Genomic DNA, 22505 nt, shown 5'->3' with positions numbered 1-22505 from the left:
GGCATACTATCGTGGTTATTCCACAGACCCTAGCTACAAATTTGTACGTCAGTCTTGTGATTCGATCTGTCGTGCTGCCATCCATAAACAGCATTCCGGGGGGGGGGGGGGGGGGAGTTTTCCAGTTGGATAACCCTCGCTCATATACCATTGTTGTTACCCAACAAGCTCTACGGAGAGTTTAAGTGACCTACTGCGATTGGTTTGGCGTTGGGTTGTTTCGGGGAGAAGACCAGACAGCGAGGTCATCGGTCTCATCGGATTAGGGAAGGACGGGGAAGGAAGTCGGCCGTGCCCTTTTAAAGGAACCATCCCGGCATTTGTCTAGAGCGATTTAGGGGAATCACGAAAAACCTAAATCAGGATGGCTGGACGCGGGATTGAACCGTCGTCCTCCCGAATGCGAGTCCAGTATGCTAGCTAGCCACTGCGCCACATCGCTCGGTACCTACTCCGACATCGCACAACTAGTACTATCTACGACTGGACGATGTAGCGGTTATAAATCACTTATCAATCAGTCAAAACCATATCAAGATCCCTATGGTATTCCCTGAGATTAGACTTGAAGCACATACAGGAAAAAGCAGCAGGGAACTGTAATTCATCATAGTTAAGTCAGTTTGCACGAAATATTTATTTTGAAACCCCTCAATTTTCTCGCTACGGTCGCAGGTTCGAATCCTGCCTCGGGCATGGATGTGTGTGATGTCCTTAGGTTAGTTAAGTTTAAGTAGTTCTAAGTTCTAGGGGACTGAAGACCTGAGAAGTTAAGTCCCATAGTGCTCAGAGCCATTTGAACCTCAATTTTCTCCTGTTCTGCAGCAGAAGTTCGAAATTTGACTCAAAGGAGACTACAACCTTCCTCTGTAATGATGCAAAAGCATGGCCCCCTGCGACGTCACCTCGGGCTCGGAGAAACTTCAAACAGCAAGGTGTCCACACATGCGGAAAAAAAAATCAGAGCTCAGAAGCTCTTGTGATGTGTAAGGAGGGCTAATGATGTCACGGTGCACACAGTTTCATTACATCTTGGACGTGTTTTACGACGGGAAGATCGTCACATCCCACTTACCTACATTTCATCCCTTGATTTGGCACCTCTGTGATGGAGGTCAGAAACGCGATGCCCAGCGAAATCTCGCGGTTTTCTTATGGGTCGACGCAAAAGAAAACATTTCAGACACACCACCGTTTGTAATCGACTTGAAAAGGTCGCAGGAGGTAGCATAAAGGTCGTCAGTGAAACCACCCCTTTTCTCAGGGCGTTTATTCCTAGACATTTTGAGCAGCATTCCAGGGGGTGTTTTCCAACAGGATAACGCTCGCCCATATACCTCTGTTGTTACCCAACAAGCTCCACAGAGTGGCAACATGTTGCCTTGGCCTGCTCGGTCAGCAGATCTGTCTCCAACCGAACACATATGAGACATCATCGGACAACTCACACATCCTAGAATTTGGTGTTTGGAAAAGACAGTTTACTGTGCAATGTGTAGCTGAACAACATTCTCAACAGCCTTTGACACAGCAATTGTTGTTATGGTATACAGGATGGAACCACAAGAAACCATTCAGAAGTATTCGACAAAATCTGAGTGTGGTCTGAAGCAGCAAAGGATGTTTCATGCCTTCTTTACCTGATCATGACGGACGTGTGGGGTATGTAATTGACACGTGCATGAATAAAACAGCAAAGGGTATCTCTAATATTCTCACTTCGGCAACACGTTCGGTGTCACCGGTGCAACTTTGTTGAGGACTTTGAGAATGTGCCGGCACAGAGGCAACCCTTGACCGATTGCTAGGCGCCTGAGGGTAGGCAATGCTTTCAACACCCCTTAGATTCTGCGTGCCACTACAGCAGCACCCGCGCGTCATTCTTGTCGATATCGAGCGGCGGTGTGCCTGAAATGTTTGCCTCGGTCACCCTTAAGAAAACCGCGTGATTTAAACGCTGGGCGTTGCAGTAAAATCTGACAGCCTCCTCACCATGCGACACATCCAAGGTGGCTTGGGCAGATTTGTAGTGAAATTTTTTGCTAATATGACATCATTAGCCAAATCTCATAAACTTCTGTGCTCTGGCCCCTATATTACATGTATCAATATCTTGCTGTCTGAAGTGTCGCCGAACCCGAGGGTGACGATGCAGGACGCCACGCTTTTGCGCCATTGCAGAGGAAACTTGTACACTCCTTTGACTCAGATTTCAGTTTCTGTCCAGCATTGGGAGACAATTACGAGGTTTCAAAAAAGTGACCCTTTAATTGTGTGGCGCAGTGTATTAACGAAAACTATATTAAAATCGCTACGGTAGATCCTGAGATTAGCTCCCACACAGACAGAATAACGCGGCGATGGACTTACAGTTAGTAAACTGTATAAACCATACATACTGTGTTTCTGGAGGAACAGTAACTATTTCACAGGTGCCACTAGCATCTTTTGTGTGGCTTCCTTTACAGATATATCACATGCTTTCACGTGTATCCCATGAGCGCAACGATATGCGTTTTTTTCGTAAATCTCGTCTCCGTGAATGAACACTTGAGATACCGCATGAGATAAAAGTAGCTCAATCTTTACAATCACATCTTTAAAATTAATGCAATTTAAGATACAGAACGAGACTCACACATAGGCGTCCAAACATGTTTGCGTGAAAAGTGAAAGAATAAATAGTTTGCAGAATGAGGTGTTTATAAAAAGAAAATAACTTACTTCACAAACACGGAAAAGTTTCAAACGGAGGTTCCAGCCCCAACAAGATGATAATGATATGTATAACCATAAATAGTCCATTCCTAGAAACATACCTTGTATAGCTGCCTCTACGAACAAATAAAAACTATTTTTTGATAGCGCGATCGCAATTTCTTGATGTAAAGACTCCATACTATCCAGTGGCATATCGCAAAAAACGTCCTTTGGATCACGCCAAATGCACTTTGACAGATTTCAAACAAAACGCTGATAATTTACTCACATTCTTTAATTAATACTGGAAAATAAAATACAGATACGTTATACTAGTAAAAAATGTAAAAAATATTTACTCGTATTATACATTGTTTCCTTATTTCTTTAAGAGCAGTATCGCCACAAGCGCGACAAAGTTTGTAGTGACGAGTCTTAGGAGTGTCACATTTACTGTGGTTTCACAGTATACGTAATCGAAATAAATTCTATGAAGTGGAGGCCGGCGACGAAAATTTCCTTTTCATAACTTATGGGTTGTGATATCATTTCATTTAATATCATTAATTTCTCTGGTTTTGGCCACGATCAGGCAACACCACGGGAGACGAACGTTGTGGCAACGTCCCTCTACCACGCAATATGACTACATGAAAGTAAAGGACGTGTCCACTATATACGAAAGATCTAATAAAACGGATGTCTCACAATTTGCGTAGGCGGTTAAAAAGAATGGGGTAAGATGGATGAGCACCCCTCACAAGCCACGTACTTAGGCAGTCAGTGCTGAGCTGCGCTTGAAGTGGTGTAAAGTGCGACGCCACTAGAGCGAGAAATCGCGCTTTACATACGATGAATGGTTTGGGTGTGGCGAATGCCTGGAGAACGTTACCTGCTCTGACGTGTAGTGCCAACAGTGGAGTACGAAGGAGGCGATCTCGGCTGGGGGGGGGGGGGGTGTTTCTCATGGTTAGGAAGTGGTCCCCCTTACGGCGCTTAAGGAAACGCTAAATTTGGGCGGATATGAACACATGCAGTATGTGCTGCATACAGTACAGGAACAGTTCAGAGACGATCACTGTATGAGCATGAGAGTGCACCCTGTCATAAAGCAGCAGCTGAGAGGCAATAGTTTGTGGACAACAACATCTTGAAAACGTCTAACCTGCCCCGAGTCCCCATCAGTAGAACACCGGTGTTAGACTGTCGATTTCGCTCCAACACCACTGTCTTCTTTGGTTTCGCCTTTTGAGTAATGAGCTGTTAGTGGTTCACAGACATTTAAACACCTCTAAAGCGTCCCCCACAGAGGGTAGGCCGTCATAGAACCGAAGGGTGGACACACCCTGTATTAAAGTCCACTAATAGGTGTCTGGATACTTTTGATCAAATCGTCTACACTACATTTGAGAATAACTATACAGCGAAAAGTACGTAGTAGTGAAGAGTATAAAATGAAAGGATGGTTTAACCGCAACAGCTAGTGTGGCAGATTCATATAACTTCAGAAATGCAGTGCGGTCTTGTTAAAGACCCCCTGCCCAGCAAATCTTTACGATCTTCTGGAATGGTTTTGATTATAAACGACTTTTCTGCTACCAGTCACGACTTTTTTTATTTATATTTCACACGGCTCGTTTCGGGAAATGATTCCCATTTTCAAGCGTGTATTTCTGTGACATACACCATTTTTACGTAATGTTTTTGATGTGTGAGGTTCTGCTTTGTTCTGTTTACTTTACTGCAATGAATAAAAAACGCGCAATTTTGAGTTGGTTATCGATCTTTATATGTAGTTAGCGGCGAAAAAAATGATTCAAATGGCTCTGACCTGCTGAGGTCTTCAGTCCCCCTAGAACTTAGAACTACTTAAACCTAACTAACCTAAGGACATCACACTACACCCAGTCATCACGAGGCAGAGAAAATCCCTGACCCCGCCGGGAATCGAACCCGGGAACCCGGGCGTGGGAAGCGAGAACGCTACCGCACGACCACGAGCTGCGGACAATTATGATCTGGATTCTTAAGACAAATGCCCTGTGTACAAAAGTATGTTGTACTCTGTGGAAGACCTATAACATTATCTCTGTCGACTGCACCTAAAAACATCTTTTTAACTTTGTGTTGATCTGGGCCCACTGCGTCGTGAATGTCATATAGGCACATTATGTATTACGCTATGAGAACAAGACGCTGCTACGTTCGATTATATCTTTTATTACAGTAGGCCTATTTCAGCGTGATTGCCATTTTCAGAATAGCTGTGGAAACTGTTTATGTAAGTTATTCTAGCTGTATACCGTGCACAGAAAATTGTGTGTGATATTTAACGTATGTGAGACTCTGCACGAACGGACCGTAAGAAAACTGTAAGCACGGGTATTTCCAAATTTCGCCACAAACTACGTATAAAGATCGATAACCAAATATAAATTCCGCGTTTTTTATGAATTCCTGTATAGTCAATAGAACAAAGCAGAATTCCACACTCAAAAACATTATCTAAAACACAGGATCGTTTTCCGAAACCCACAGTGCGAAAAATAAGTAAAAGAAAATCATGACTGGTAGCAGAAAAGTTATTTATGAACTAACCCACTTTTGTCACAGTCCCATGCTTTCACAGATTTTCTGGAAGTTCTTTGAAATGACGCAAGATAACAATAATTATTATTTTTATGTCGAGCATAAACAGGGTTCCTTGCTCGTGCTAAAGTGTAAAGTAACACTCGCCGATATCACTGCTGTACTTTGCGAAACTCGGTACTACGCTCTTCGGACGCGCGTGTCTGTTTACGCGAGTCGCTGGTAGCGGTCACGTTGCCGCACTCCGCGAGGGGTCCGCGCAGTGGAGGGGGTCAGGCGGCAGCGAGTGACGTGCTGTGACGTCACGAGCGCGCTCGTCCGGCAGGTAGTAAAAGCGCGCGCCGGCGGCCGCGGGGCAGTCTGCTAGCGGCCGCCGACCAGCCAGGTTCATGGGCATGCTCGACGTCGACTCGCACGTGGCGGCGCCGCCCGCGCCCGCCTCCGCGCCCTCGGCCGCCGCCCTCTGCTGCCAGTTCCTCAGCGCCGGGTAAGCTCTCTTCCGTGGAGGAACCGCTCACAAGACAGTCGGGATGGCTGCAGAGCCTTGCAAATCTCTGATGATGAAATGCGGTGTATTAAGTCACTTTTTAGGCGCATATCTCTCGTTGCTGACGTATTTTGAGCAGGTGGTGCCCCACGGCTCGTAAATATTTGAGAGAAAAAAAAGATACTCAGAATCACCAAGACCTGTTGGTGATGTAAACATGCATAGAATCACCAAGACCTGTTGGTGATGTAAACATGCATTAACTATTAGTTTCGATCGGCCATTCATCATCAGGTAACATAAAATTATGTACGTCACCCCGTTTTCTCGCATACGCAAGGCACTGTGATCCATAATGTCCTAAAGCAACAGTAGTTTACGTGAAAGCACTTTTTTGTTTGCAGCACATGAAATTATTATTTTATTTTTGGAACCAGACACGTTTTTGTCCTTTTTAATTAGGTATCTTCAATGGGTGTCCTGGAATATTAGACAACTTCACCTTTTTACAAATAAAAAGCCATGTAGTATTCGAGGACACCTACTGAAGATGCCTTGTTAAAAATAGTACACGTGCATTAATAAAACAAAAATTTCGTGTGCAGCAAGCAAAAAAGTGTTTTCCTGTTAACTGCTGCAATTGATATATAACTGCTATGTAAAATTGCTGGCGGCCGGAGGGGCCGAGCGGTTCTAGGTGCTTCAGTCCGGAACCGCGCTGCTGCTACGGTCGCAGGTTCGAACCCAGCCTCGGTCATGAATGTGTGTGATGTCCTTAGGTTAGTTAGGTTTAAGTAGTTCTAAGTTCTAGGGGACTGATGACCTCAGAGGTTAAGTGCTCAGAGCCATTTGTAAAATTGCTAGCCCAAGAAACGAGTAGTTTTTTTTTTTTTTTTTTTTTGTTCCGAACAGATATTTTGCGTAGCACACCGGCACAGTGACATAGCTTCGAACAGTCTACACCACTGATTCTGATCCATATCACCTATTTCTAAATATATAAATTGGTTTTAAATCAGAGTTGTCTTTTGTGTGCTTCGTATAAAACATTGTCTCACCTATTATCAGGAAGCAAACCTCTCGAGTGCAATAAAAGTGGAAAGCTTTCCTCGTACTTAACATGCAAAAAATGTAAGATCAGTAAATGGAAAAAATATTAAAAATAAAATAATTAAAGAAATAGTAATACTGCCAATACCAAATGAAACCATTCTGTCCATTTTTTACTACAAAAGAAAATGTAAAATTCGTTCAAGTTTCTTTTATTTAGTTTTCTGTTCTGTGCTTTTGCATACAGACTGCTTGTTGCCTACAGCGCACAGGATATACCGTTTTACTGTTTGTTGTCCGTCATAGTCGCAATATCAGTGACAGTTTTCTGCTGAAATTATATGTTATTGTATCGGACAATAAATCATTTAAAAAGAAGTATTTCAACGATAACTGAAGTGAAACTTCTTGGCAGATTAAAACTGTGTTCTGGACCACTCTGCCACACAGTTTCAGACTGCCTGAAGTTTCAAATGAGGATACACCCCCCCTGCAGAGAGTAAATTCATCCTTCAGTTCCTGACATCTCCTTCACAACCAATTTTTTTTTCTTCCAATACACGCCGCTCCAATTTACCCTTCGACCCCCTTTGCACAGACAGGCTGATCATCTTAACCACAATGCCAAAAGTGAACATCTCTTTCATTTCCATAAAATGAAAGAAAAAAGCAATTGTCGAGACAAATTTCCCCCTCAGTCAACAAACCGATCTCCCCCAACTTGTAGCTTACAGTAGTAGTCTCTCATTTCATTCACGAGTAGAGTATGGTAAGAGTGATTGCTTAGCTACGTCTAATCTAACTTCTACGACCTCTGAAATATTCTATGGTTGTAAGGTATTTAATATTGCTGGTTTCACTCTCTCAGGCAGTATTCAAGTACATGTCGTGTAAGACTTCCGTCGCTGTGTTTCGTATACATTTCGCTTTGGCAACACCTGTTCAATCATATCGATAAAGCAAAGCCTCTATTGATGTACTGTGACAATTAATTTGATCAGTTAATTTCGAATCAGCATCGTGTTGTTGCATATAAGGGCCTTGGGTAATGTGACTGACTCCAGCTGAATGATAACTTGTGTACTCCTACACAATACCGTTACACAAATATTATGTACGTTCTCAGTGGAAGTTATGGCTCACTCCGACCTTTTTTCCCCATGATATCAAGGCAGCTTCAGTCGCTTACATACAGCCAGAAGTATGAAGGAATGTATAGAGTTTAACGTCCTATCGACTTCTAGGTCGTTAGGGACAGGGCATTAGGGAAGGTCGAAGGAGAGATCGACCATGAACTTGCTTAAGAAATGATTCTGGCCTCGAAAAATGACGCGTGTTAAGTAAGTGAAACATGTTATACGTCGTAATATAGCCTATCTGAGGTTGGCTGTCATATTTGCTTCCAGTCCAAAAGAAATTTTGTATATGCGTATTTCAGCGGAAATACAGCACTATGCTGTACGCTGAATAAATTTCGCCAGTTTCATCCAACTTTCGAAGAAACATGTGCCGTACTTCCTACTTTAATAATTAAAATGTAAGCCAAATTTAATAGTCAAGCTGTTCACAACATATGAATATACTGCGAGTTATCTTCAATTGTATAAGAGAAAAGGAAGACAGATTATTTAGCATCACAACGAGTTGAAACAAATACTGCAAATACTGCAATGCCTTTCGCTCCTTATCTGAAACACTTTCACGCTGGTATAGATCTGTAGGCTTTAACGCCCGCCACTATGCGACATAACACTTCAGATCTCTTAGCCCCTTCCTCCAGTCTTCAAATCTTGTCCACCTCAGTGGTGCAGTTCTCCTGTGAGCTGAACTTCACGCTCTCCCTTAGAGCTTCAGTGTGTAAGGAGGGGCACTGCGGAATAAGATCCCTGCAGCATTGAGCAGAACATCTCCGAGTATTCCTTTGTCATCTCACACTTGTTGCTTTGATGGCAAGGAAGAGTACTTGAACAAATAAAAAGCTGATGTAATATCTTCAGCTTTATTGCGTGGTACAAACCATCACTACCAAACTTACGTTCGGCTAGCGAGTTACCCATAAAGCCGGACTACTGCGTACCGAACTTTACTGCTGAGTCGTTATCGCGTGTTGGCCGTTGCACATACGGCAACCGTTAGCCAGTAACTTCGGACTTAATAGTTGCCATCAAAGCCAATCATGACGCTATTGCTGAACGGACTCCCAGTAACTACGCTGTAGAAGCTGGAAGAATTTTCTGCGATATCATGTACAGAGCAGTGTACAAAACAGCGACGCAAAGAATACGTAATCGTGAGACCTACTGTTCGTGATCCAGCTTCGTCGTCCTCTACATTTTGCACTAGCTTCGAAAATTTCAGGCAAAAAACTGGTAATAGAATAATCCTCATTTCCCTAGGTATCAGTCCCACAGAAATCTAGGCGATACAATAGGCAAACAGCAGCTCGAACAGAGGCCGAGAAGTTCTTCTCGTTCTCCAACCGTCAGTAGAAACAGAAAAAACATTAGTACTTGTTACAATAAAAACCACACTATGCCAGGTAGTGGTTTGTAGAGTATAGAAGTCAATATAAGAACTCTGCGCCGGTCCTAGCAGTGGATCATTGTGTTATGTAACCTCATTGTTAACGGACTGTTAATACTTACACACACACACACACACACACACTCAAAAACAGACATTCCGTGCAATGTGCAGTGCTTCTAATTAGTGTGCTTTCTTTTGAGACAGTTGTTTCCCCAGCTTCTTCCACGCAATGCTGTACAACAAGGGATCCGTAAAGCTCTCCCTCTCTCTCTCTCTCTCCCTCGCTCTCTCTCTCTCTCTCTCTCTCTCTCTCTCTTTCTAGTCCTTTAGTCGATTCCAGCTCCCCGTGACCCCATGAACTAAAGCGTTCCAGTTCTGCCGTGTATTATCTCCCGAAGACTTCCCACGTTGGAACCCATTACTCCTGTGATGTCATCAGTCCATTTCATCGCATACCGTCCTCTTCTCCTCGTGCCTTCGATCATACCCGCCATTAAGGTCTTTGCCCGTGTGTCTTCTGATGATGTGCGCAGTAGATCAGTTTTTGTTTCAGTGTCAGACCTTGCAAGGAGGAACCTAGTTTTATTTACCTTAATACGGACCTATTCGTTTTCTTTGCAGTCCATGCACACCATAATTCAAAGGAGTATATTCTCTGACGTTAAAGCTCTGTAATTGCCCAGGTCTTATATCCGTACAACACAACTGGAAAGAAATTTGTTCTTAAGCGTTCGTTTTGCTACTCATTTGCGACACGCGAGAACCAAGCTCGTTTTTCATAACACGAGCGGACGCTCGGCGTATTTTGTGTACGCGTAAAGAATAACAATATTTTATTTTATCAAGGTATACATGTTTGATCTAAATCACAGTTTAATCTCAGTTTAAACAACAATAAAATAAACTTACGTTAAATGAGCAAAAGCACTGTTTAATTTAATAATAATAAAATGAAATTCATTATATCACTCTGTTCCCACATACAAGTGATATCCCACGGTAATGACCCACTGAAAGCATTAGACAGCGCGGTGCATCAGATCCAAGCCAATCACTTATTCGATTGCTGATTATCTCTTAGATAACTGCCTCTTTGTGCGACTGTGCTTCTAGCTCATAATCTGTGTCATTTTCTTGTACGGATCGTAATTTTTTCTCACCTAGCTCGCTGTTTATTTTATACTACTGATGCTCACTAGGACGTATAACAACACAATTTATCACAGTGTTAGTTGAACGAATATAGAAGAAATAGGTATGGATAATTGTAAAACAGCAATGGAATGGTACAAGGCAGTCTTATTTGTGGTCGGCGCAGTATATACATAAGCGCGCCGCTCGACGGTTAATTGCTCCTGGAAGACGTCTACACAATAATACTCCTACACTTTTTTTATTTGTTTTATTTTTTTATTTGGCCTTTGAGTGTGTACTCAATTTAGCCATCGGCAACACATAGTGACAATGTACACATAATTGAATAAACAAATACAGGAATGCATATTTACCAGAATAAAAAGCTTAACTGTTACAGGTTTGTACATAATGTATTAAAAATTGAATTGAATTGAATTGGAAAATAATTAAAAGTACCTTGGCTTACAATTCACACCAATTCTGAAATATCTTCATCAGCAAAACATATTTATAATTTATGTACACCATTAAAACCTACAGATTGTAACCAGTACTCTTGATGAAGTTAACTATCACTTTATATAGTACACAAAAGAGAAGAAGCTGATTGAGGAAGATGGTAGCCCATACTCAGCAATGTCTTCAGAAAGACCAACCGTTCACGGTCAAATTTGGGGCACATAAATAAGATGTAGTTGACATCGGCCCCTACACTTTCTGGGACAAAAATACAAGGGGAAACAATTCGGGGCCTAACAGGATTACCATCCTGCTATTTAGTCACCCGATGATAAGTCCATATCTGATAGTTCTTTCTTGCTGCGTGTCACTTGTCATAGACGGGATGTGGTTGCGCGGTCCTCTTCCCTTACTTCGGCGTTATTTCCGGGTAGAGCAAGAAGCCAACAGCTTTCACGTACGTGTCCTGGTTAGAACATAGGTGCGCCCCACTGCTGTTACCCACGGTGACTGTTGGGGACATTTTCTGGTTCAAAGAGAACCCCGTGCCTCTGGCTTGCGTAAGATCTTTCAGAGTTTCCATTGCGTGTTAAGTAGATAGCCCTAGCTCTGAATCCTTGCGCATTTAGAGCGATCAGATATGTTTGCTTCGCCTCCAAAGAGCTCGAGAAGATGTATTCGATTGTTTCTGCTCAGGGGCGGCCGCTGCTGACGATCTGGTGAAGCTCTCAATGGGGCCTATGAACTCGAGGTTCGTCTATTTGCAAAATTCCTGCCGTTCTTGATAAGGCAGACTGGCAGATAACGTGTTACGTCAAGTAAGCTCTCGGCAACCGCTGCCCTCGCGCTGACGTCACTACGGCTGTTGTTGTCAGCTGCGAATCCGCCCAATCTGAAAGATATGGAGGGGTGAGCGCGATATATTCGTCCGTACAGCAGGCCCCCCTGCTGGCTCTGATACAGCAGCGAGGGCTGCTGTTTCGTTCATCTGACGTCATCCTTGGCTGCCGTTGCGACGTTGGTCTGCTCATTTCCGCATAGCGGAATATCAGTTACATTGCACTGTTTAGATGTCGCGATTGTTTTGATGCGCGTACTTCAATACTTTACCAAGATCGCCCGTTATGAGATGCAAACAAATGGATAATATTGACTTTTGTGTCAGTGATCTGTTCGAATGAAATTTATGGCCTGGAGGTATTCAGGGTGGCACAGTATTTCGTATGAGTTTACCTGCCTATTGCAATCCTTGCAGCGCTTCATAGAATTCATTTAGTATCTAATGCTATGCCTACTAGATAAGGAAACCATATGGTGGTGCAGTGCTCTTGAGTCGGCTGCACTTGCTTCTTGTGTGGGGTTTCCTGTATAGACGCAGTGCACTTTCCGAAAACAGTTTCAACAATTTCTTTCAACTGCCTTACTTATTACAGATTTCAAATGTTCATGCTGTTTCTAAATATTAAGCGATGTTATGCACACAAGATATTCATCATTAAATTTGCAATTAGTAATTTGTCGAAATGAAAGTTTATGGTTCGAGAGACCTTTTTAAGTCTCAAAAATCTATTATGATTATATGCAGACTGAATCGACAGTGAGGTTCCCCCATTTTGTTCGATGCTAAGGTGCTATTCCAACACATGGAAAACCTCTAAAATTTCGTTCGAGTTTATGGGAAATAAGAAGTGGACTGAGGCCTGAATGGGAATTTGGATTGAGGAGGGAGGCATGCTAGGGTAGTCTGTGCAGCTGTGCAAAGCCACTGTGCCAGGGAGGTGTAGTGGTTAGCGCATCTGCCTAGTGAGCAGGAGATTGGGTTCGAATCCCGACCTTGGCACAAATTTTACATTCGGCTCTTCAGTCTGCATGTATACACCAGTAATTTGTCGACTGAGTCGCATATCTTCGTAGATATTACATACGATCTCATTTTCGGTTTATTGGGAGAATTTTAGGAAAGTGTAGATCATCTCTGAAGGAGACCGCTTATAGAATATTAGTGCGACCCAATCTTTAGTACTGTTATAGTGTGTGAGATCCACACCAGGCCGGATTAATGAAAGGTATCGAAGCAATTCAGAGGCGTGCTGCTAGATTTACTTGTGGTACGTTCGATTAGCATGCAAGTATTATGGGGATACTTTGCGACCTCAAATGGGAATTCCTGGAGAGAAGACGCTCTTTTCGCAAAACACTGTTGAGAAAATTTAGAGAACCAGTATTTGAGGCTGTCTGCAGGACGATTGTACCGCCGCCGACGTACGTTTCACGTGAGAACCACGAAGATAAGAGAAATTAGGGTTCATTGGCGACATATCGACAGTGGTTTTTCCGTCGCCCAATTTGCGAATGGAACAGGAGAGAAAATGACCATTAGTGGTTCAAAGTAACCTCCGCCATGCACCATGTGGTGGCCTGCGGCATATGTATGAAGATATAGATGTAGAGGGAAGCTACCTGTTCACTTGCTTCTACTGTAGCTGCTGCTTGCGTGAATAGCGCAAGCAATGTATCTGACGACAGTTTTACGCGAATGTGTTAGAATCCTGCAGGACATAGACTTACCATTAAATTCTATAATTCCGTACATCCATTCATTTACACAGTTGGCAGGTCACTCCATGACCTGCCAACTGTGAAAACAAGTTCATTCAGAGGCACGAAGACGGTCGGTCGTATTCCACATTAGCCTAGTTATGTCAGTTGATACGCCTGTTCTTCTTCCTTCTACAAGTGTTAGTCGTTTATCTGCTTTACAATCGAAGCCCGTTATGGAAACTGTGTTTTGTGAAATCCAATAAATTCATTTGTGAACCTGTCGCTTTACGCTGGTCGCCTGAGAGAATCAGTATGTGGATCACAAAAAAGTGGAATTTCATTGCCTACTATGTAGCACGGTGAGCACGAGAGAAACCTTCTAAAGATAAGTCATTTTCTGCTTGAGCAGCACAGACAGCTGTTCATTCTGTCGGGAAAATCCCTGTTTTACCTGTAGGGATGATACGGACCCTAATGGGTCCCCGAGTGGGGAGATTGTTGTGTGTCACCAACAGGAAGCACTCCTCTGATAGCATACCCTACTTCGCGATAGAGAATTAAACGGTGCCTCCGACGGAGATACCACAGGATATGCTGTGGATGTATGTAGACACGTAAGTCCGTGAATTACGGGGAACGACAGAAAGTTCTGAAGATGTTCAAGCCAGCTGTTTCACCGTTAGTATCAACGGCATCGTGGAAATTCCATACACTCATACCGGGAGAGCGTTTAAGATACTGACCTTGTATTTGGGAAGAATGGGGCTAAAGTCACCGCCTGGCCTTACCGATTTACCCACGATTGGTTCATCTCTATGTCGTATCAGGTGACTGTCGTGATAGTTCCTTAAAAATGGCATGCGCCCTTTCTTCGCCCTAACCTTCTCCAACGGACGTAGTGCGGTGTTTCTAACAACTTCTCATCCATGGAATTTTCAATTTTTACCTCATATAGAGGATATGTGATGGTGACAAGGCAGTAACTATGCATCTGAGAGGTGTGATGCAAATGTCAGGATATAATGGGCTCACTCCAAGGGGACTGCAGCAGGAGAACCGGTTTGGAAAATGGATACGTAATGCACGTTTATGCAACATGCTTCTGCTTTTGTGAGATAACTGGAACAGTGCTCATGATGGTTAGAAGGCGTAACATACGATACTGAATAAACGTGTGCAGTAGTACTTTCTAATTTGAGTCTCGTTGTTCGGCACTGGTGTCCTACTCGGGTAAAGGTTATTTTGAATTCTGCCCAGTGCATCCGTATCAGCCTGTCATGCCTCCTTTGAGTCACAAAACGTGAATGGCAGACTGATTCCTCCAAGCCTCATCCTCGTACACCCCAACGCTAGTAATCCCAACTGATCATTCTACTCATCACATCTATTAATTGTCGCAGTCTTGAAAGACACGTGAATATACATCAAGCACTGTGTCTACTTCGCTAACCCTTTCGTGTGGTTCGACAGTTGTCAGGCGTCTGAACTTAGATACCAACAGCGACTTGCACATCTCAGCTTGTAGCCTGACAAATTACCTTAGCAAAGGGTTCAGACCCTCATAAGGACTAGCAGCTATAATATCGTCAACTGATGCTCACAGGGAATCACTCAAAGGTGTCACTGAAGCATACAAATAGTAAGTGTGGATCTAAGCTCTGAGTTGGCCAGCCCTATCAATCGTCAAATCCAGGTTAGTCTTCGGGAGCTGAACATCAGAAACTTGTTACCAAACAGTCGTGTTCACTCGAGCCCATCCCAGGTGGCATGCAGCGGAGCAGGTTGCACGCTTCATGCTACCAACTGATCTCACATCCCGCTGACTTATGCCACCTTCTGATGCCAACTGGACATTGGATAGGCAGGGGAATTGTCTGTTCCCGTCAACCCCATAACTGGGATGTTGCATTTGGGTATTAGAGATAGGCATCACAGCCAACCTCCTGGGGTCCCCATTATCCAGGGCCGCTTATTTGGACGTCATCGCCCTTCTCAAAGTTACCCTCCCTCAAAGCGGCCTCCTCCCACACGCCAACAGGAGACCGATTTGATACCGCGAGCCTAACGTCCTCTTTGGGTCCTTGGCTGCATGGTTTTACTCTGATGACAAGAAGCCAGAACACATGTCGAAGACGCCTCAGGACGCTGTTGGAGCCTCTACTACTTTGAAGAAACACCAGCACTTGCGTCAGCAGCTGTTGTCTCAAAACTTTTGTTGCTGTTATCACATGACGCAACTGTACAGCATCCAAATCCGTTTATGCCGTTGTTTGCGACTGTTTCGAGTGGAAATTTTTCCTGGTGCTTTAGTGCATTTGTCCTGTAACTGAAGAAAGTGTAGATACTAGTTTCGAGAATCTCTTTATCTGAAAACATTGAGCTTTGCACGTGGCATTTGAAAGATTTTATAAGTTTACTATCTACCACGCCGTTCGCAGTTTTTATGTAAGAACCTGATCACCTGTCACCTGTCGTATATAACAAGAAGACAGCAGTTCTCAGTTGTTAATCTGTACCATCAACATTCCTGCGATAAGATACAGCAAGACAAGAATGATGATGATGTGCTTTCTCTCCAACAAACTGGAAGAGCTGACAAAAATAACGCAAATTACTTCTTTGCTAATTGAGTGGTTCCAGGGATGCTGATGTAAACGCAGTTATCTTTCGAAGAATTCCATTGAAGATGACAACTGAACAGCTAGTAAAGTTTTATATTTTTACGTCGTATTATCTGAAACAGCTTCTCGTAACAACTTGTAGTTATTGTAACCTCTTTTACCTCGTGCGTATGGGGAAAAGTAGAGGCTCTATCGTAACTGATAGCGAAAACTGACGAGTGTATCAATTTACGATGGTTGATGCATCAAACGTTCCAGTACATTTGTCCACAAACGAAGCAGTTTCCGAAATAACTGCGAACGTATGTTAACGTGGCTAATGGAATGTAGTTGATTTAAGTCTGGCGATGCTGCGGTAATTAAATTAAAAAACGAAATATTTACAGTAGTTGATGAGTTTTGCTATTTGGCCAGCAAATTAACTGATGATGGCCGAAATAGAGAGGATATAAAATGTAGACTGGTAATAGCACAAAAAGCGTTTGTGAAGACGAGAAATTTGCTAACGTCGAATATAGATTGAAGTGTCGGGAACTCTTTTCTGAAAGTATTTGTCTGGAATGCAGTCTTCTACGGCAGTGAAACTTGGACGATAAGCAGTTCAGATAGGAAGAGAACAGAAGCTTTTGAAACATCGTGGTGCTGATGAAATGGGCATATCGCGTAACTAGTGAGGAGAAGGTACCGAATCGAACTGGGGAGAAAGTGAATTTGTAGCACACGTAACAAAGAGAAGGGATTAGTTGATTGGCAGTTTGGTACTGGAGGGAAATGAGGGGGTAAAAATTGTGGATGAGGTCTATGGGATGAATATCTTAAGCAGGTTCAGATGGATGTAGTTTGCAGTAGTTATTCAGAGACGAAGAGGCTTGTACAGGATGGACCAGCGTAGAGAGCTGCATCACAATATTCTTCGGACTGGAGACCATAAAAACGACGGTTATAATCTGCCACTGACTTCAGTTTGAAATATTGCCCTACTTAGGGTAAATGAGTTTGAAATATAAACTCTCCATTTAATTGCGCTGTTCGAATTTCATCCACAGCCTTTTTTTGACAAGAAATACGATACTACTTCAGCGCGTTACAGGTTGTTCAGATGGCTCTGAGCACTATGGGACTTAACATCTGAGGTCATCAGTCCCCTAGAACTTAGAACTACTTACACCTAACTAACCTAAGGACATCACATGCATGCGTGCCCGAGGCAGGATTCGAGCCTGCGACCGTAGCAGTCGCGCGGTTCCGGACTGAAGCGCCTAGAGCCGCTCGGCCACGCCGGCCGGCAGTACAAACCGTGACTACTCGGATTCTGTGGTAGTATTTTAGTCGTAAGCCAGTAGGCAACTTTCCCGGTTTTTTGGGACGGTCACTGTGGCTGCGCGGTTCTGCTCGCTTCGGTCTGGAGGCGCGCTTAGTTACGTGTTATGTGCCTGCGTAGGTCATGTTTGGTTGGTTTTAGGTTTCGGGAACTGATGGCCTTTGATGACTTAGAGCAATTTGAACCCGTTTTCTGTTAAAACCGACTGCGAGAAAGAAAAGAAAACAGCACGTTATTGCTTATCCAACTTTTGTATAGAATTATATATAAGGAGAAAGAATACACATTGTTTAAATGCCCTGATATCGTACTTAAAACTAACCGCGAGAAATAAAATTAAACCAGACGTTTTCACAGAACAGCGTTTCTTTCCCCCAGCAGTTGCGTTTCAACAGAAAACCGGTACACTTTCGTTAAAAGAAAAGAAATATATCCTATGTCCGCCCGAATACTGAGCAGAGCATCGTGTAAAACTTTGAAGTAAACATCAGAGCATCGTGTAAAAATTTGAAGAAAAACAGTCAAGAAGCCGGCCGGGGTGGCCGAGCGGTTCTAGGCGCTTCAGTCTGGAACCGCGCGACCGCTACGGTCGCAGGTTCGAATCCTGCCTCGGGCATGGGTGTGTGTGATGTCCTTAGGTTAGTTAGGTTTAAGTAGTTCTAAGTTCTAGGGGACTGATGACCTCAGAAGTTAAGTCCCATAGTGCTCGGAGCCATTTGAGCCATTTTTGAACAGTCAAGAACTTTTCGAGGCTATTGGAAACAAGGTTAAGCAACATCTTGTTTTTATGAAGTCGTAGAGATACTTTTATTCGCGCCACAGTTCTCGAATAATGATGGTACATCCTGTACACAAACATCCACGCGATGCTACAGATCCTACATTAAAGTGTAGATTCCTCTGCAAGTGGGGCAGGAGAGCTGGTTTGCAGGTCAGTGAGTGGGAGATAAGGGCAGATCACCTCCATCAAGGCTACGCTAAAACGAAATTATATTCAGATTTATCTCCTCGTTGACCGTAAATTATTGCTCTTGAAACTTGTCCATCAGTCTTCCCTGCGAGAGGTTAGGCACAACGCGTCCGCTAAGGATTAAAAGATAAGCCGACACGGGGAAATCTGGGCTGGCTCAACTTAGCTAAAGTGGAGGGTGGCCAAGACTGCATACAGGTCAAACAGTCCGCAAATACACAATCGGGTCACGGACGTGATGCTGCGGGCAGCGCGCGAGGAGAATCGAATAGCAGACAACAGCGTTCCAGCTTTATTCCGTTGTTTACATCTTTATTCACGGGAACAAACCAGGTGGTAGGGCTCGATCATAGTGCCTGCGTTTCAGACCTGCCAAAGTTACACCGTTTATCTGGGTCCGCCTTACACTTTACATCTTTCGCTCGTGGTCGATTAACGGGTATTAGGACAGACTCTGTCATTAAGCCTTCTTATGTGAGAAGAGACCCGTCCTTTCATGGTGAAATAAAATCGTTCAATTTGTTCCACCTTCGTTTGTTTAGTAGAGAGTAAATATTTTGTGTCAACTGCAAAAGCAAGACGAATTAATTAATAAATTTCAATAAGTGAGTCCATAAAAGGTACTTTATTCTAGACGCACTTGGAACTATTCCCTGTAAGATAATGCTGTTGTAATATATTCTATTATATATAATGGACTCGTAATGTACGTGACGTATACCCTCATTCGACATCGATCTATGAATACAGTTGTAAGTCTTCGGTATAAGGAAGCACTTTGGGGTAGCACATTTCAAACCTCCAGTTTTTGTTTTTCCTTTAATTTGCTTCGAACGAATACTGGTATTACTCCTTTAGTAAAGACATCTTTGCACATCTGAGCTCGTGCTCCATCTCCTAATGATTTCGGTGACCAGTAGACATTGAATTCGAACAGGCCTTTTTTTGTTACTGCAATAAACTCCGTTAAGTTATATTGAGTTTCATAAATTTTCACGATAACATGAGACTGTTGTTAAAGGCTTACTGTTGTGACCTGTTATTGCTGTCTTGGTGCACTGAAATTTATAGAAAATTTCTGTGTGCAGTAAGACATATTTTTCTTGTTCTTCTTGACACGTTTTTTTCGAAGTTATGCTCCCGAAAAACTAAATCTTTGTACATTAATAAACCATCTTTGCATACCATAATATTTTGTTCGTTGACAGTCAATGCGACAGTGTATTCCGTTGAAATCGCCGAAAACACCTACCGGTCTCTTTTCTCTACATCCCTCCTGTTCTCCAGGAACACGCAACACATGCACCAATTAGACATAAAGAGCGAAAACGCTACACAATTTAAGACAATTATGCGCCAAAAATAATAAAATGTAACTGTTTTACAAGAAACGTGAGCATAATGGTTTAAATCGTTACCGAAATAATTTACATAATGTATAGAACAGTTTGATAGAACAGTTTCAGATTTTTTAATGAATGTTATCCTGACTTCGTAATTTTCAGTCCTCCTAGTAACGTGGTTGTGTTAGTTTTCTGAACATGTATATATAGTTGCTGTTTCGATGGAAAGTTGTTTTATAAATGGTTTTATCAGGAACTGGTGAGAGGGAGAGGCACGTTTTTTAAAACTACCCGTAGAGTCACTTAGATAGAGCGCAAGTTTCTTGCAGAGTAAATCACTGAATGTCGCTCTAGCGTCCGTTAAGGAATCACCCATGATATCCAATAGCTTATATGTTCCATGTAATAAACTCGTGCAAAATATGCGTTCCAATGAATGTGATAAAATATTTTGGAGTTTTTCTATGATTTTTTATTTTTTCTGTAAATGTAGGAACTTAAAGGCGCTCAACGTTGAGTTTATCAGCGACCTCCTTTAAATGTAGTCCAGATACCACCTTGCCGACAGCTGCCAGCGATTACATGATTCCCGACGTAATACTCTTAATAAATACTAAACGCTGTTTCAGCGTCCAATTCAGACAGAAGCATCATATTGTTTTTAATATTACGGTACTTAGTTTTAGCAGGCAAGGCTTACGCAGAAACCAGAACTTTTATATTCCCAGTTTTTCAATCAGTGAGAAAATATTCGTACGTAGCTGCCCTGCAGACTCTGCAGAGAAAAAGGATGCGTTCGTCTTGAGTTTAGTACACGACCCCGCTAACGAGCATCAATTGACATGGTGAAGTTACCAGACATCATTATGTCAAGAGTTAACCGTTGTTTCATCCTGCCGATTAACCTCCGCGCAATGTATCAGCGTAAGACATTCGCGGGCGGATGTTTACTGCGGCAGTTTTAAAGAAACATAAACTAGAAGAAGACGAACCAGTAAACTGTGCCGTTGCTGCAAGACGGTCTGCCTATTTTGGGACACTCCTTCTGGCCGTTGATCAAATTGGAAAGAAGCAGTAGGGTAATGTACTGGTTACTCCACCAGTTGAAAAGAAGTCATTTCTATCCTGTTTATTGTGATTGACAGAAGGAGAGGGCAGCAAACTGTCAGAAAGCGTCGATAAACGATTACCGATGGGCGAGCAGGTGTCAGGAATTTGCTGCATCTTCGACTGACGTTTTTGACTCGGTCACTGTTTTTCGTACTCAAACTATTTTCATTGTAGCAGAGAAAAGCACGGTGGCTCGACTATTTCCGTTCTGCCTTTGTAATTCATTTCATGTTTTTTCAAATCCCTTCTCGTTGAGTTCCTATCGCGGAATTGGCATTAACAGTAATAAATCTGAGTAATCGCTGTAGCCTCGCTAGGAATAAAGGCGCTACATAGACAAACAAGTAATGTAGTCCCTATAATGGGCAATTGTTGCTAATAGGATACTAATTTATATAATTAAATTCACTCCCGAAGTATACAGTCACTGGCTTGAATGTCTCCTACTGCAGAATCGCCATTTCCTGGCGCCCTATAAAAATGTTGTGGCCTGCTGAATAGCCTTAATACAGCTATAATTACTGTTCACGGGCAATGACGATCAGCATCAGCGCTCTATTGTCAGATATAGTGACGATCTAAGCTTTACTGCTAGTGACACTTCAATGCGGACTTCGACATTGTTGTGCACGCACTGGTGCCCTCTGTCTTAGAGAATAAACCATGCATGGGTGCACAAGTAGCAGATATTAACCTTGTTCCGCACTAACAGGATTTGAGTAGTAGCGTTTGAAAGCTACGTCTGCCCTTCTGATTAAAGCAACAACACAGTCTTAGTGACGACTGGGAATCAGACTAGAAACACTTCGCAAGTTATGCAATCGATCTGGTGGTTCCGACACAGAATTCACATTATTTCCAACAGGGACTGGAAATGTAGTTTTCCAGTCCGTTCGTGACTCACGCGATAACACGGGGACTAGGACGGACCGAAAATTTGTTGCAGGATGTATAAAATTGGTCGCCCACTTCAAGCAGGAAGCCCATATTTCTTACTTTCACGGCCATTACTTTGCATGTTATTGCGTCTGTAAATTAATACGATTACTGACATTGTTTTTAATACCAAACTTGTTTTATTCTGCGAAATCACCAACCGATAAAAAGTAATATTTGTATCTCACTCCAACATGTTCCCATCCACTTGTTCGGTTCTGGGTTCGAAATTCAGTATTCCGATGCAAGTGTCGAGTAGAGGTAACTGTTAACAACAGACAGATGCCTACGTGTGTGTATTCCGTTCTGCTGTGTATAATGTGGGAAGGTGTCACGTAACCGGCACAAACACTTACCATACTTGTACCAGAGACGTACATTTACTTACTTTGAATGCGAACACAGCAACATGTGATTTTTAGCTAACAATAAAGTTAGAATATTTAGAAACGTGCCTTAGTTGGAATACACTATGGGACTCTCAGAGAAATTAGATTTTCTTTATCAGGAGTATAGTAAATGAGAGCCAAACCTTCCAGATTATATTGGTCTACCTAGCTTATCTTTTACGTCATTGGGCATTCGCACGCACCACGAAGCATTAGCTTGTGCACATTTGTGTGTGTGTATGTGTTTGCGTTTGTGTGTGTGTGTGTGTGTGTGTGTGTGTGTGAGAGAGAGAGAGAGAGAGAGAGAGAGAGAGAGAGAGAGAGAG

General features: G+C 42.9%; 1 protein-coding gene across 5 annotated transcripts in view; it reads left to right on the top strand.

Annotated features, from left to right (window-relative positions):
• LOC124613109 (nocturnin) overlaps positions 1-22505 on the top strand; it is a 374316-nt gene that overhangs the window by 330580 nt on the left and 21231 nt on the right. Inside the window, exon 1 of one of the 5 annotated variants that reach the window (XM_047141716.1) lies at positions 5661-5776. The exons of the other annotated variants lie outside the window; for them this stretch is intronic. Within the exon in view, the coding sequence (XP_046997672.1) occupies positions 5679-5776 (98 nt within the window). The 5' untranslated portion in view covers positions 5661-5678. Of the gene's footprint in view, positions 1-5660; positions 5777-22505 lie in introns of those variants that run through there. 5 annotated transcript variants of the gene reach the window in all.

This window comes from Schistocerca americana, chromosome 4, assembly GCF_021461395.2.
Source record: "Schistocerca americana isolate TAMUIC-IGC-003095 chromosome 4, iqSchAmer2.1, whole genome shotgun sequence".
NCBI classification, from domain to species: Eukaryota; Metazoa; Arthropoda; class Insecta; order Orthoptera; family Acrididae; genus Schistocerca; species Schistocerca americana.
The sequence above is the reverse complement of the archived record's forward strand: the minus strand, read 5'-3'. Positions and strand labels throughout refer to the sequence as shown.